Source organism: Patella vulgata, chromosome 2 (genome assembly GCF_932274485.2).
Source record: "Patella vulgata chromosome 2, xgPatVulg1.2, whole genome shotgun sequence".
Classification (NCBI taxonomy): Eukaryota; Metazoa; Mollusca; class Gastropoda; family Patellidae; genus Patella; species Patella vulgata.
In genome coordinates, this window is record NC_065880.2 from 77,853,861 (window position 1) to 77,869,996 (window position 16,136).

Here is a 16,136-nt window from a genome sequence, read left to right on the forward strand (position 1 = left end):
TCATGTTTTTGCACTAAAATTTGTAAGAGATTGATCACCCAAATTTTGAGATACACAAACTTGAAGAATCATACTGAAAACACATGTAACTAGTTGACGTAGGTACATGTTGTAGTAGTAATCGAGTGGAGGTACTTACAATAAGGAGTCTGGACGTAAAGTGATGAATGGAGAGGTGTAGGTAGTCATGTGACTGGTTCACGCAGGTGGATTCCTCAACATTCCCCTCCTTCTTGTAGAACGAAAATAAACATATGATACAATTTTGCATTAAAAACAAATTAAACCAAAGTAGTAAAATCCATAGGGAATACGTGTATAAAACATATGTATATTTACAAAAACAAAAAGAGAAGGGGAAGAAAATCAAAAACAACAACAAAAAAAAAACACCCACAAAAACTGTTTGTCGGTTTTGACGTGAAGAGAGTTGCTAAAAGGCGCGAACCCTCTAACACGCGGCAAACTTCACTAGAGCAGCTGACATAGAAGAATATAGGTGGAGCCAAGAAGACCTAGGTGTCATAAAAATAATCAGATGCAAACACATCAGAGTCAGCCATCTAAATATAGAATAAAAAGAGGGCCACCGGGTATGATTACCCAAGTTAAAATACGGTAAGAATAGTTTGACAAAATGTAAAATTGAGTTTTATCACTCATGTTAAAAAAGTGCGTGAATTGTTTTTATATAGCCTACAATTAAGAATGAGTGTTATTACTCGTGTTAAAAGATTAATTAGTGTTTATATACAATTAAGAATGAGCGTTATTCCTCGTGTTAAAAGATCATGTAATTTTATTTACAGAGGTGCGGGCAGCACTGCATATAGAATCACAATCATCGTGCAGAACATGTCCACCATATAATCCGTCAGATGAGCAGGTCTGGTTATAACTCGACCAGAACGGCTGATGGGTTTCTCTCTAAACAGAAAAGATAGATCGCCTTCTCCAGGGACGTCCATATGAGTAACTTCAGATAACAATTCATCGGTGTCAGCTGATGTCTCTGAAGAGCATTCTGAACCGACAGTCGACGGAACATTTATATCTGAAGGGGCCACAATATTGTTGCCAATGGAAGCCTCTTCACACAGACTTCCACCTAATCCTACCTCAATATCGGAAAGAAGAAGGTGTCTCATCCTTTTTAGCCATAAAGGTAGATCCCCGCCTCTACATAATTCCAACCGATCATGATGAACCACCTGTTCTTTACTCATATTACGTATCAAGTATACAGGGGATTGTGAACGTATGGCCAAAAATTGACCTTGCCAATGTGACTGCAATTTCCTGCTTTGTCCAGTTTTAGTCGAAAGGTCAGCTTTATAAACAACATCTCCCGGTTCAAAGGTTTTAAAATAAAGGCTACGATTATACAGCTGTTTTTGCCGAACCTGATTTGTACGTAGATTTGCACGGGCATATTTTTGAACCTCAGCTAAAGCCGAAGCTAAATATGTTACCCATTCATCGGCGCCTTGCTTGGTAGGAGATGTATTGAATGTCCCATACAGAATATCTAGTGGCTGAAATACCTCTCGTCCCAAAATCAGCATATTTGCAGAGAAGCCAGCCATTCGTTGACAGTAGAATGCATAGACATGGCTAATAGTGGAAGATCTCAGTCCCAATATTTGTTATTTTTATCTATATAGCATCTTATCATCTACTTGGCCTTTAGAGGAAGGATGATAGGAAGTAGTACACGTTTTGGTGATTTCAAGAAGATCACAAAAAGTCCGGAAAAGAGAACCATCAAAATTCCTTCCTTGATCTGTATGGACTTCATTTGGGCAACCAAAAGTAGCAATAAAATGAATAAAGAACTTTTGAGCCACCAATATAGCTGATTGCTCAGGAATCGCTGCCATCTTACGAAATCCTTCATCAAGTTCTATTTGATAGTACCCGGAAGCCATATCCAAAGTGCAATAATATTTGTTACCCTGTAAGGTATCCAGACAATCTTCAATAATAGGCAATGGAAAATTATCTTTGATAGTTTTATCATTAAGTGCTCGATAATCAACACAGTATCGACAACTTCCATCTTTCTTTTTCACCAAGACTGGAGCAGACCTCCAATCGGAAGTAGATGGCACAATAACGCCCGCCTTTAACAACTTGCCCAGAGGATCCTCCCCCCCCCCCTTTCGCAAAACCAAGGGACGTTTTTCTAATGCGCTGCTTAACTGGTGCATGTAGATGTTTGTCAATCTTGTGCTGTATGGTCGACAAGCACCCGAGGTCCAAATCATGTTTGGCGAAGACATCTTCGTACTCAATTAGCAAACTACAAAGCTCCTGTGCATGATGTTCAGTAAGTTCAGGAAGAGACCGACTAAAGAGATCCTGTGAGCAGGGACCCTCTTACAAAGCTGCTCCACCGATGATTTTATGAACATGATGTCTCCTGAAGATGAAGACTCGCCAAACACATCTGCAACTTCCTCTGCATTCGCAACATGTCTCACCTACTTGATTTTAACAAAGAAATTACTATCATTAATGACTTCCAACCCATAGTTATTTCCGGTACAGACAGTTGCTGCCAGTCGAAGATGGGGACATTTCGTGACTGGTTCCAGAACAACCGGACCGAGCAAGTCGTGCTCGAAACGAACTGGTATAGTTGAAATTGAATTTGGGGGAATTGTACAGTTTTTGAGAGCTAGGCCCTCGAAACCGTGATATCTGCAACGGGAGTCCCCTTTAAAGTGGCAGTTATGATATCATCACCTATTGACAGAGTAGAATTGTGCAGATTTAAGACACAGCCATTAGATTGAAGAAAATCTATGCCTAAGATCATTGGATCAGATATGGGAGCTAGACACACCTTGCAAGAAAATACTGTTGACCCAATCCGTATGTCAACATCATCAATCAGATATCCAGTAACGTAACTTAAACCAATTCCCTTCAGTCTTACAGCTTTACCAAGATTAATACCTTTAGTATTATTGAAACAAGCATCATTTATTATCGTTATCATTGCGGCTGTGTCTACTACTGCATCCACCATCTGATCTAACACCGTGACTGGTATGACCAAACAAATCCCAGCAGTTTCTCGTACCACAAACACAGGAGGGGAATCGTCATCGTCTGGTCTTGGGGGGCAAGAATCGGCTATGTCTAATACTGGCCCAACTGTGGGTCTGCCCCCATCCTCAGTTGATTGGAGTTTAAAGGACCCTGATCTTTACCTTGTGGAGAGCTCAACAACTGAGAACTTGCATTACCAACAGGAAGTGATTCGCCGAAACCACCGGATCTATTAGAACCGTTGACAGTTTGTGAGTGGTTCGAAAACTGATTGGAAGATATGGAACGTTCAGGGCTAGGTGTTCGAAAATTACCCTGACAAGAATACCGTGGTGGACTGGAAAATCTATTGTCCCTCTGACTATAAAAACGTGACGGAGACGGAGATGATCCTTGTTGCTTCCTTCGCTCTGCAACCACGCAAAAAGGCATTTACAGCAAGTTGATCAGTGACATTCCGTTTGGTGTCAGGATACCCGTCAAAAGCTAGAAATTGAACCCTCTGGGCATACTCCTGAAACGACTCACCAATTCTTGCTGCCTTACAGTTTGTAACTCGCGTCTAGCTGTTACAGGAGCATCTCGGGTACTGAAACGACGCCTTACCTCTTTAACTAACTGGCTGTACTTCCGGATACCCAAGCGATTGACATATTCCAAGGCACCCCATCTCAGACATCCTGACATCCTCTGAAAATGTCTCCGCTTCGACCAACCGCACGAATGACCTACCCTCTCAAATTGAACAAAGAATGATTCCCAGGATGTTTTGTCGTCTCCGGAAAACAGCATCATCTTAGGAGTTACATGACTTGAATTCCGAGAGTGACACCGTCCACGGGAATGCTCCTCAGAGTCTGAATCTGAATACAATCTGGATCTCATAGCAAAATACCCAACAGAATCTGGAGAGCTAGGGGGACTAATACTTCTATGTTTGTCTTTGGGAGAGCTTGAATGCCGCCCCCAGGGATCAGTTGATGGGACGTAATGGCGTTCCTGGCTCCGAGAATTATCTTTCCTGTCCCAGGATTCAGATCTGTAAATTCCATCTGATGGAATGACACTTTTTATTTTGTCAATGGACTGTATAGGGTTGGGGGTAGAACTAGAGAATTTAATGGCACCAGACATAGGGGCCACTGGGTCTAATGATGTTGATAATGGTTTGGTATCCATGGGAGCAAATGATCCAAGGGCTTCCTGCTTAAGGGAGATTTGGGAATTAATGAGTGTGTCAAGTTCGCTGCGTAGTTCCATAATTTGACGCTCAGTGTTTTCAGCCAATTCAGAAATCCTTTTGTCAGTGTATTTGGTAAAATTATTGAACTCCTGGCTTTGTTCCAAAAACATTCCCTTTATTTCAGACATAAAATTAGCCATGTCTGACTTAGTGCAAAAGCCCCTATCAGCTCCAGCAACATCCTCTGATGGGAATCCAATGAAGTTCGACACAATAAAGTCTTTCCATTTTTCTTTGGACAAGCCTGGTGTAGCTAACAATAATTGCAAAGTCAGTTTCCCGTGCTTCTCCCTCAATGCTAATATTTTTTCAGTTTTTTGGCGACCAACATTGGGTAGATGTAATAGTTGGCCCAAATTTGCAGTTCGCATATTTAAAACCATTTTAATTAAGAACTTTAAATTACAAAGAAAAAGTGTAAATACCCCTTTAATTTTAATAATGTGTTAATAAAATTGTATTAGAATGGAGGATTTAATTATATATTGTGAGATATTTAGAACTGTTTATTATTGAATGAGCAAGTAACCAATGAACCAACACCAAAATTAATTAATATCAGCTAAAGGTCACGGAGTGCTCAAATGTAGTAATAGTAAAATAATTGACCAATGAAATCGCAGATTTTATGCACTTACTATGATGAATGTAAACAAAAAAACTGCTTTAGTCGAAAAGTCAACTATTAATGAGATTATATATATTATCTACGTATCGAAAATAAATTAACGTTACTTGTTAACAACCAATTTGAACATTCATAAAACCGACAAATAATACATTCACCGATTTCCTTAAAGTTGTTGGCGGTAAATATAGTAAACAAAGAAGCCAGAAGGGAAAACAAACATGGCGTAGTAATACAATAACAAATATTTATAGATTTACATGAAAAATACATTTTTTTTTTTTAACTCACATGAATGAAATGATAAACTTCACGATCGTCGAAAACAGAAGTTATCTTACAGCAATCGGGAAATTATACCCAATAAATCTCACGAATTATCCTTAAAGGAATCGACCTTACAAATGACTTTACGACTTGTAACAATTCGCAAAATCGGCGACGCCAAATGTAGTAGTAACCGAGTTGAGGTACTTACAGTCAATAAGGAGTCTGGACTTAAAGTTAAAGTGCTGAGTGGAGAGGTAACCTGACAACTCTGTTATCCTTCCGCCTCAAAATCATGAATATTTAACAAAACCTGACTGTAAGATGATGTTAATGTTATACATTTAGTTAGTGTTTTATAATATAATAATTTTTGTTGCATGCTAATATATATATACTACAATAAGTTCTCACACTCCTACAACTGGGTCTAAGAATCAGCCAGATATCCCCTCGTGGAATGTGACCCTGTTGGGAACAGATTGAACTTTACATTATTTAACATTATCATTTTTGTTATTATAATGTTTTATACTTGGTCGGTACACTGATTCATTTTATATTAGGTTTCACAGTATCCTGTGTTGTAATAATTGTTCCTTTGTTCTAATTAATACATGCGCAGTATAATATTTTAAGCCATACTTGTTTTGTCGATTGAGCGATTGAGAAGGTGGACCTTCACACAAATTTTGAGGTATTTAAATCTTATAATTATGTATATTATTGTCATATTTCAATTATAATTGTTCAGTGTTTTATTTACCATGTTTTGATAGTACTGTCAATCTCTCAATTAGTTACTTAGCCAAGGTTTATTTATATATTTTCAGATAATAAGAAATACTTCAATACTTTTATTTGTCACTAAGCCATGCCTGTTTGAAGATTAAATATTATACTCAAATTATTGTGAAAAGCCTTTGCCTTATTTGCCAGACGAAAACTTGCCATCTCAATCGTGCCCGCCTGCCGGCAACCCCCAAACACTGACAGAAAATGTCAATTCAAACCATCTTCGTCCATTCAAGACCAAAAGATCAACAAAAATGGACATGCAAAAGGGGAGAAAAAAAGCAGAGAGAGAATTGCTTTAAATACTAATAAATAGACGGGTACCGAGATGGTGAAATTTAATGGTGGTCTGCTTCCTTATGATCCAAGCATAAGGAAGTGATCATTGCCGTGACGTCAATGGAAGTAATCGTTCGTGGTTTGAATCTCTTGTAAATAAAAACCGAGAAAGGTTCATTGTTTACTTCCGGTGTGTTCAACACGTGTGGAATGAATTTGTATTTACATTTAAATTTTACGTAAAACATTTTAATAGATTTAAACTAAAAATGGCAGAATATGTTCAACAGAATATTGAAGATATGCTCCCTGAGCTGGAGCAGTTAGAAAGAGTTGGTTTATTCACAAAAGATGAAACAAGGTCTCAACTGAATTTCTCTCGACTTTTAACTTGTCTTTTGGCAGTTAACTTTTATTTGAATAATTTCATTTGATTAGATTACTGACTCCGCTAGCTTAAAATCGATTAATGTCAGTGGGTAAGACGCTGGTTCTGGAGGTCGTGTGTTCAATCCCTGCATTGGCCAAGAAAGTTCATCAGGATTTTCCAGCGTGGTTTCCCCTTGTCAGTGGTGAAGGACGAAAGGACTGGCAAGGATGGCTGTCTGCTGTTTGAACCTTGCTATTTTATAAACAGATTTCTTCGATTATGAACAAACTATTTAGCTTTGGTTATTATAAACTTAACTGTGTGTTTGAAATCAACTCCGGTTAAAAAAAATCCATTGCACAATTAAATATCCCAACGAATAAAAAAGTTCTCTCTTGAAAAATTTGACGTGTTTACTTATGTTTTCTACAAAGTTGAAGACAACATGGCTTTCGTCACAGGTGTGGACGAAACCATTACAGTTGTTGTGGGGGTGTTTACTTTTGACAGCGAGTTTGACAACCACGTGTTGCTATTAAAACAAACCGTGATCGTTTGAGTTTGGGCGACGAAAAATTTTAACTAAAGGCAATTACATAGAAGATTTATATTGAAACCATTTATGGCCAGTCTATCAAATTTCATTCACAATGAAAATATCAATGATTGCACGAATACTCGTAAAATTAAAGTGGTATTTAAACTAAACCTTCCCTATCTTCTTTATACATGTATTATAAATAATTTAAGAAACAACATGAAGCTCACAACCGAAGTTTCCGAGTGCATCGTTTACTTGATATCATTCTTTGGAGGAAACGATAACCGTTTCAGCAACATATCCAAACGTGTTGCAGCAGCCCCGAAGGTGCCAATTCTGTGGGTGTATAATGCCAAAAAACCTATAATCAAATAATTAAAACAAAATTATATTATTTCAAAAGAAAATGTATAAACTTTGCAGGGATTTTACTAGAATGTAAAAAGATGGTAATAAAATAAAGAGATATGGGCCGAACCCCCAAACTCAATACCAAGCCAAGGCTAATACCACGAATTGTCGTAAATGTACCGTAAAACATTTCGATGTACGCAATATCTCCTGAAGAGTGACGTAACCGGCTTCCATTTTTGTATTGCCCTATGTCAAAAGTTTGTTTGAGTTCAATTTTTCAAGAGAGAACTTTTTTATTCTTTGGGATATTTAATTGTGCAATGGAATTTATTTAACCAGAGTTAATTTCAAACACACAGGTAAGTTTATAATAACCAAAGTTAAATAGTTTGTTCATAATCAAAGAAATCTGTTTATAAAATAGCAAGGTTCAGACAGTAGTCTTTCGGATGAGACAAAAAAACGAGGTCTCGTGTATACATTAGCTTGCAAGTAAAAGATCCTTTGACAGTTGGAATATGATATAAGAGTAGGCCCCTCGGCAAAATTTCCCTCATACCACACTTGTGTATTGCATGAAATCACTTGCTTGGAAATTGCATTTTGAGGGGCATATTTTTGAAACAAAGATGTTGGCATAAAGAACAGTATATTAATATCAAATATAGATATAAATTATTAATATATGAGTTGTAATAATGGTGGATTTGGAGAAATCATGCTACCGCTCAATTAATGTCACTCAATTGTAATTCTGTCAATTTCACATTTGAGAATTTGGATTTTGGACTATGTAAGGGAGAATACTCTGGATTATTAAGTCATTTTCATAAAATCTAGCATTCCAATAATAGTTTGGGAAATAAATTGGTATGTTATGAAAATAGTCGTATTGTGCTGTAGGTCTGTACCGTAACTAATTAGATTATTATTCAGACTCCTTAACACTATATGAACAGAACACAGTTTTTATGGGAAACAATGACTCATCAGTCATTGTTTTTTAACAGGAGCAATCACTCTCGAGCACCTGCCGCACACCTGAATGTCGATCGAGGGGAGGGTTTACTTCCTCCCCTTAAAATTTAAAATCGCTATCCTTAAAAAAGGCATAGGAGGTTTATGATCATTTATGCAATCAGGAATGACCCCCTAACATGCAGTTATAGAACCTCAGATCTCTCTCCTTAATTTCTAAATCACTCTTCTTATTGAAACTGGGAGAGATTTTTTAGGGGAGCTATTTTCGACTTTCCTCTAAAATACAAACAAAATCGCCGGAATGGCTAGATTTTATTCTAAAAGCACGATGTTACAACAAGTATCCTCTTATCGTTATCAAGCACAATGACATTTGGTAAACTTGAGGTCAATATGTTGGAAATGCATAGTGATACCATTTACACAGAATTAAATAACAGTAACAATAGGAATTTAAGTTATAATCCTTGTTGCACAATGCCACTGTCTCTGCATCTTAGTGTTAAATCATTAACACTAAACAAATCTCATATTTATTCACAGACAAATCTTAAAGAAAAGACAAGGTTATGAATACAGATTACGAAGACAAACTAAATGTAAAGAAGATTTTCTTCAATATATCCAGGTGAGAAAATTTGAAAGTTTATTTTTACTTTTAAAGTTATTCTACTACTCAAAGAATTATTAAGGGAATAAATATTAATCAAGAGAACCTGTGTGTGAAATAGCTTTATTTAACGTCTGCTTCCATCGAAGGGATATCGCAGACCAGAACCTGTGACTGGGTTGTTTAAGAATAGTTTACGGCTGGTGATCAAAAAGATCTTTATGTTTGACCCCAGTGAATATTTATTTGACTTAAAAGTGAGTTTGCAGCCTTGCACTGAAGATAGCAATCAGATTGAAATAATGATTTAAATTTTGTTTCGTTTTTATACGCCCACATTTTCATGTGGAAGTAGATTGTAGCCGCCCCTGTCCATCCGTCCACAATTGTTTGTGAACAGTCTACAGGTCACAATTTTTATCTGATTTCAACAAAACTTGAAATATAGGTTTATCACCCTAAGATCTCGGTTCCTTTCGATATTGGCATGTATCGGACTGTAACTTCATGGATTATGGCCCCTGATTGTACGAAAAATCACGTTTTTAGCTTGTGAACACTGTAGAGGTCACAATTTTTATCCAATTTGGTTTAAACTTGAAATGTATGCTTATAACCCAAAGATCTCATTACTTTCGATATTCGCGCATATCAGAACGTAACTTCCTGAATTATGGCCCCTGATTGTACGAAAAATCGCGTTTTTAGCTTGTGGACCCTATAGAGGTCATAATTTTTATCCGATTTAAAAAAACGTATTATTATATCACCGTTACACCCTAAGGACGGCACAGTTCGAATTTCGTGAAAATCAGACCAAAACTGACAGACAAAATGGCCGCCCTTCGTTCTCAAATAGCGTCACAATTTTAATCTGATTTTGTTGAAACTGGAAATGTAAGTTTATAACCCAAAGATCTCGGTTCCTTTTGATATTTGCGCATATCGAATTGTAATTTCCTGAATTATGGCCCTTGATTGTGGGAAAAATCACTTTCTTTTACTTTTAGCTTGTTCTCTATCCATCTCTCGAAAATGTGGGCGTATCCTGCCTGGCAGCCGCTGGTTTATACTTTTGGTGGTCTCAACTTTATTAGTAAATACAGTAAAACAAAGGTTGAAATATAAAATACAATATGGGAAATGTGTTTTTTTAATCAGACTTAAAGTAGACAGAAAATTTTATTTATCAAAAATTGTATTCATTTTCACTTCCCATCCAACATTATCAAAGTTTTTCAGACCATCTTTATAAAAATAGTGATCAACAACATTGATTTGGTTGAAATGAAATGAAATAAAATGGGAATTAACGTCCTACTGTTCTGCTCCGACTAGACTAATGAAGATGGGAGGGGGCTGGGGAATAAGAAGAATGTCATTCAAAGTCGTTATGACTTTAGAATCTTAAGTTTAGATCATAAGATCTGTATTTATATATTTATATAACAAGGATTAGGATCATCTTCCTAATCGTGTGGTGTTTTTCCACGTCCTGCGGATTCCTCCTTCTACTAAATACCCCAACATGCAAACCAAGTTATGAAATAAAAGTGACATATACTTTGTCTTCAGTGGACCTCTCTCTTTCACACACTCACTCATATTCATTTGAATTCTATTCTTTCAGTATGAAATTAATTGCTTGGCTCTACTCCACAAACGAAGAGAGGTAAGAATTAGTTTTATATTTAAATCATAATTGTATATTTAGATACATTCCCTCGTACAAACTGGGTGATTTGATGATATATTTTTTGGACTAAAAACATAGAAAATCGATCAAAAGAGGTCATGTTTGTGTCGCATGACTTACCCCTCTCGGTACCTAGCAACGGGTGCGAAACCTGAGGAGAATTCATTGCATACACAAGACGATGTTGTCTTTAATCGCTGACTATTTATTACAAATATCAAAGCCCAATAAATTTTCGGATTATTCACTGCCCAAATTTTTTCCCGTGGTTTTTAACTCAGAAACTGTTGCACCATCAGGGTTATCAACATATACATCAAGCGCTCACTAATGCTGGGAGATTAGGCAGTCTTCACGTGCTACCTGTGACGTTACTCGAACAGACATCACTAATCTTTGGGTTGCCGGTTAGGGAAACCCTTACATTTTTGCCCTGTATGCACTCCATGCATGATTTTCATGGAATCCAGTATTTTTCTAGTAAGATTGGATGTTTCTACTTTCCATATATATACCAAAATTGCCATACTTTTTTGGAAATAACCACCCAATAAATACTTTTGTGGGAAAGTATTTTAATCAATATTGTGACATCCACATCACTATTTTTATACTCAAATGGAGAGCGAGAGAGAAATGGGGTTTAACGTCCACTCGACACAAACGAGGTCATTTCGGGACTAACATATGGTTTAATTTTATTTCAATAATTCGCTTGCGTGTAGGGGTCTTTAGCAATGGGAGGAAACCGGAGGACCCGGAGAAAACCCACAAGGTTGGACAGGCGACCCTACTCCTTGTCACGTACAACCGGGGATTCGAAACCACGCCAGTCAACTCAATGACAGACTTTATGATACAGCGCGCGCTAACCATTCAGCCATCCAACCCCTCATACTCAAATGGATGATAACGTCATTGTTTATATTGTTTGTTTTACAGAAGACTGGATATTCTTTTAAACAGTTGAACTTAGAAAACGTCATCAAGGAAAGAATCAACAAATTATTTCGGGTAAGTCTATATTAATTCATTTAGGGGGTTAGGGTGTAGTAACACACAGTTCAATTTTATATCAATTATTCACTTGTGTGTAGGGGGTCTTTAGCAATGTGAGGAAACCGGGGACCCTGACAAAACCCACGAGGTTGGACAGGCAACCATACTCTTTGTCACACTCAAGCGGGAAATCGAAATGACAAACCTTGTGATTTCACGCACACACGTTTAACCACAAGACCACCTATCCTCCCCACAACTAAAGGACCCCTGCATTCAAGTCAGTTATGATATCAATCTGATGAAAATACAGATCTATATTTCGTTTCATTTTTTTATACTTTCGATGGCCTACACTACATGAAGATCTGACAAGTTGTACTAGAAGGTCGTGTCAGGGGTCGTATGAGTGGCTTCTCACCCTATGACATCAGACATTGATTAATCAATCAGCGTTGATGTTTCTAGTGGTTTACCCACAGTACCATGCATGGCACGCCAAAAAGTCACCGTAACAGACCGTTTGATTGGTTTATCCCTCCTTTCAACCAAAACGCCAATCATATAATAACTCTTTCAGATCGTTGTGTAGTAAAGACAAGTAAAACGAAATTTTGAACTATAAAAAGTGAAACGAAATAGGATCTGTGTTTTAATCAGATTGTTATGATATATAGTCTCAAAATGAGATGGTTGAGTGAATGTAGAGTATCATTTATTTCTCTTTTGATCTCTGGGGATCACGTGGCTAAGTGCGTAAGACGCTGGCTCGCTAGCCTGGAGGTCGGGTGTTCGATCCCTGCATTGGCCGATAAAAGTTCATCCAGATTTTCCGGCATGTTTTCCCCTTGGCGTGCACGTAAAAGATCCCATGGCAGTTGGAATTCGATATAAGAGTAGGCCGTAGCGCCACTGCCCAGGCAAAATTTCCCTCATAGCACACTGTATGGCGTATGCCCATCTTCATTAGTCCAGTTTATTAGGAGCAGAACAGTAGGACGTTAAACCACATTTCATTTCATTTCTTTTGATCTCTCTGTTAACTTATTGTTTTAAAAAGAATTGTATATTCAAATTACTTTTTCTGTGATATCGCTTATAAGATAGTTTCACGTGCAATGTTTATAAGATAGTTTCACGTGCAATGTTTATAAGTTAGTTTCACTTATTCTAATTTATGTTTTGCAGATGGCTACATACAGGTTTCAGGTTAGTTTTTATTTGTTTTGGTTTTTTTTATGTGGGGTGGAAACATATCTTGACCAATTCTCTCCTGGTTTGTGAGTAGTGAATTTTTAAAATGGATATTGAATGATTATTTGAACTAAACTGGAGTTTAAAGATGTGATATTAAAAATATACTGGTATAAATTACTTTGATAAAGTTCTTATTTTTAAATTTCAGGAGGACCTAAAACTATGGATGTCACACATTGCATTCTGTGAATCAAAGGTAAATGTCTTGTGATGTTTAAAGGAGCACAATCCCAGATATATTTATCTTGAATAAAATTGGTTAATTTGATGCATGACTCGAAGTAATATCCATCTATCTTTTAAGCTTAGTTTGATATTGCCATGATTACCAAGTCACTCATACAGTTGAATATGAAATTGTCGACACCTGTATACACAGTTGATTAGCATTTTTATTCACATTTTTAGCATTTGATTTGTTTAATTCAAATTCTCTATTATAAATTTGATGGGATGAAACCTGAGATCCTGTGTACACGTTGGCATGCGCATAAAAGAAAACTTGACAGTTGGAACTCAAACTAAAAGTAGGCTGTAGTGCCACTGTTTGGGCAAAACTGCCGTCATAGCACACTATATGGTGTATGATCGTCTTCATTAGCCCATTTGGTGCAGAATAGAATAGTGGGAAGTTGAACCACATTTCATTTCTCTTTCCTAGCCATCTCAGGTTTGTATCTTTAAAATAGAGTTATCTCCCTTGCATTACTATCATACCAATAATCTCGCCAATCCCCCCCCCCCCAATTTGATCAGTATAACTTTGTAATCAGCTGTTATTGTCTTGTTTATTTCTAGGATGATGTTGTTAGAGTGGGTAAAATTTTTACACGGATGTTGCAAGTCCATAATAAAAAAACAGGTAAGATTCAACAATTTGAGCATTTTATGGAAATTTATATAAAAAAATGATAGTTTCAGTTATAAAAGATATTCATCAATCTTGTATAGTTATATAGTTTTTTAATGTTATTTGTAGGGAGGTTGATTTGCCGAACGGTTAAATCGTGCGCGTTTGATCATAAAGTCTGTTATTCAATCAAGTGGCATGGTTTATATTACACACTTGTACGTAACAAGGAGTAGCGTTGCCTTCAGGGAAGTGAATTATTTAAATAAAATTGACCCATGTGTTAAGTCCCGAAATGACCTAGTTTGTGTCGAGTGGACGTTAAGCTCCATTTCTATGTCTCTCTCACACACTAGTTAGTTCTAATTCTCAAGTTATTGCCCAGAACAGTTAATTTCTTGACAGATCCCTAACGCATAACCTTGTATACACTAAACTCAATATGGAAATAAAATCATGAGATGTCTTATTACAATGTGGACAATTAAAGAAACTGTTAGTATTTTTAACCTTGACTGACAAAGTATTTTATGTTTTTAAATATGGTTTCATCTCTATTTGGGTCTCTTCATTTTATTCCTCTACAGAGATATGGATTCTTGCTGCTAAATGGGAGTTTGAAAACAAAAATGCCCAGAATGCAAGAGCAACCCTTCAGCGAGGGCTTAGATTTAATCCAGATTCAAAAAAGCTATGGTTAGAGGTTGGTAAAATATAGATTTTTTGATTAAATTTTAGTTTTTAAATTTGTTAAGACAAGTTTTTGCCTATTTGTTTTTCAATTTTTTAAAAATGTAGCTTATGAATAAGCTGTATAGAATATTAGTCCAATAAAACTAGACTGCTTTTATAATTGATGAATAAGTGAGGTGTTCAATCCTTGCATCTTGAGACTATTGTTTTCTTAAGTTTAATCTGTTATTATATTATTTTAAATCCGTTATTATATTATTTGAATCTGTTATTATATTATTTTGAATCTATTATTATATTATTTTGAGGGGGGTTGGATGGCTGAATCGTTAGCGTGCTCGCGCTGTATCATAAAGTCTGTCATTGAGTCGACTGGCGTGGTTTCGAATCCCCGGTTGTACATGACAAGGAGTGGGGTCGCCTGTCCAACCTCGTGGGTTTTCTCCGGGTCCTCTGGTTTCCTCCCACTGCTAAAAACCCCTATGCGCAAGCGAATTATTGAAATAAAATTAAACCATATGTTAGTCCCGAAATGACCTAGTTTGTGTCGAGTGGACGTTAAACCCCATTTCTCTCTCTCTATATATATTATTTTGAATCTGTTTTTATATTATTTTGAATCTGTTATTATATTATTTTGAGTCTTTTATTATACTATATTGTTATTATATTATATTGAATCTGTTATTATATTATATTATTTAGAATCTGTTATTATATTATTTTGAATCTGTTATTATATTATTTTGAATCTGGTTATTATATTATTTTGAATCTGTTATATTTCTTTGAATGATGATATTTTATATTTTTTTATTTTGTTAACACAATTCTTATATTTCTTTCACTAATTATAATTTATATTTTCAGTATTATAGAATGGAATTATTATATACAGATAAGGTAAACAAACATTTGTTTTTTTGTCCTTGTATTTTAAGAAGTGACATGCACACAAAACGATGTCCTAAAATATTTTGACAAAAGTTTGCAACAATGATTCAGCGATCTTAATTGCAATAAAATGCGAGATACTTCCCTCACAAATATTTTGATTGGTCGATAAAGATAGCACAAACATCAAGGGTGGATAATGTGTCTCCCCTGAGAAAGGACCCAGGGGTTAGTGGAGTAGAACAGAACGATATCACTGGAGATATCGAGGATGACGTAACTATAGAAATGAAAAGTACTATCTGTTAGTCTAAAAATGACCCAAGTACATATGTTAACCAGCCTTTGAACCCCATTCCATTTCATTTTGAATATTAGTCAAAGAATACAAACATCTCAATTTTCCCAAAACAACTTAATTGTGAGCTCCTCAAGCAACTGAAAGTTTACAAATTGAATTAATTTTCCATTTTAGATGCAAAAAAGAAAGAAAATATTAGGTGTAGAAGATCCAGAGGTATATTGTGCTTTATTTTTTTTTTATAATTTAGAGTTTACTTCTTTCTAAATATACAATTAATTACTTGCCATTTACACTGAGCCCAACTAAATTATATTAAAT

At 36.1% G+C, this 16,136-nt stretch overlaps 1 protein-coding gene across 1 annotated transcript in view; it reads left to right on the forward strand.

Annotated features, from left to right (window-relative positions):
* Positions 1-6,447: 6,447 nt before the first annotated feature.
* The window catches only part of LOC126809827 (U3 small nucleolar RNA-associated protein 6 homolog), a 135,420-nt gene continuing 125,731 nt past the window's right edge, over positions 6,448-16,136 (forward strand). The window contains exons 1-10 of the mRNA XM_050534619.1: positions 6,448-6,630; positions 9,059-9,143; positions 10,756-10,797; positions 11,764-11,835; positions 13,009-13,029; positions 13,226-13,273; positions 13,876-13,939; positions 14,515-14,630; positions 15,491-15,523; positions 15,990-16,031. Of these exons, the coding sequence (XP_050390576.1) occupies positions 6,539-6,630; positions 9,059-9,143; positions 10,756-10,797; positions 11,764-11,835; positions 13,009-13,029; positions 13,226-13,273; positions 13,876-13,939; positions 14,515-14,630; positions 15,491-15,523; positions 15,990-16,031 (615 nt within the window). The 5' untranslated portion in view covers positions 6,448-6,538. The remainder of the gene's footprint in view (positions 6,631-9,058; positions 9,144-10,755; positions 10,798-11,763; positions 11,836-13,008; positions 13,030-13,225; positions 13,274-13,875; positions 13,940-14,514; positions 14,631-15,490; positions 15,524-15,989; positions 16,032-16,136) is intronic.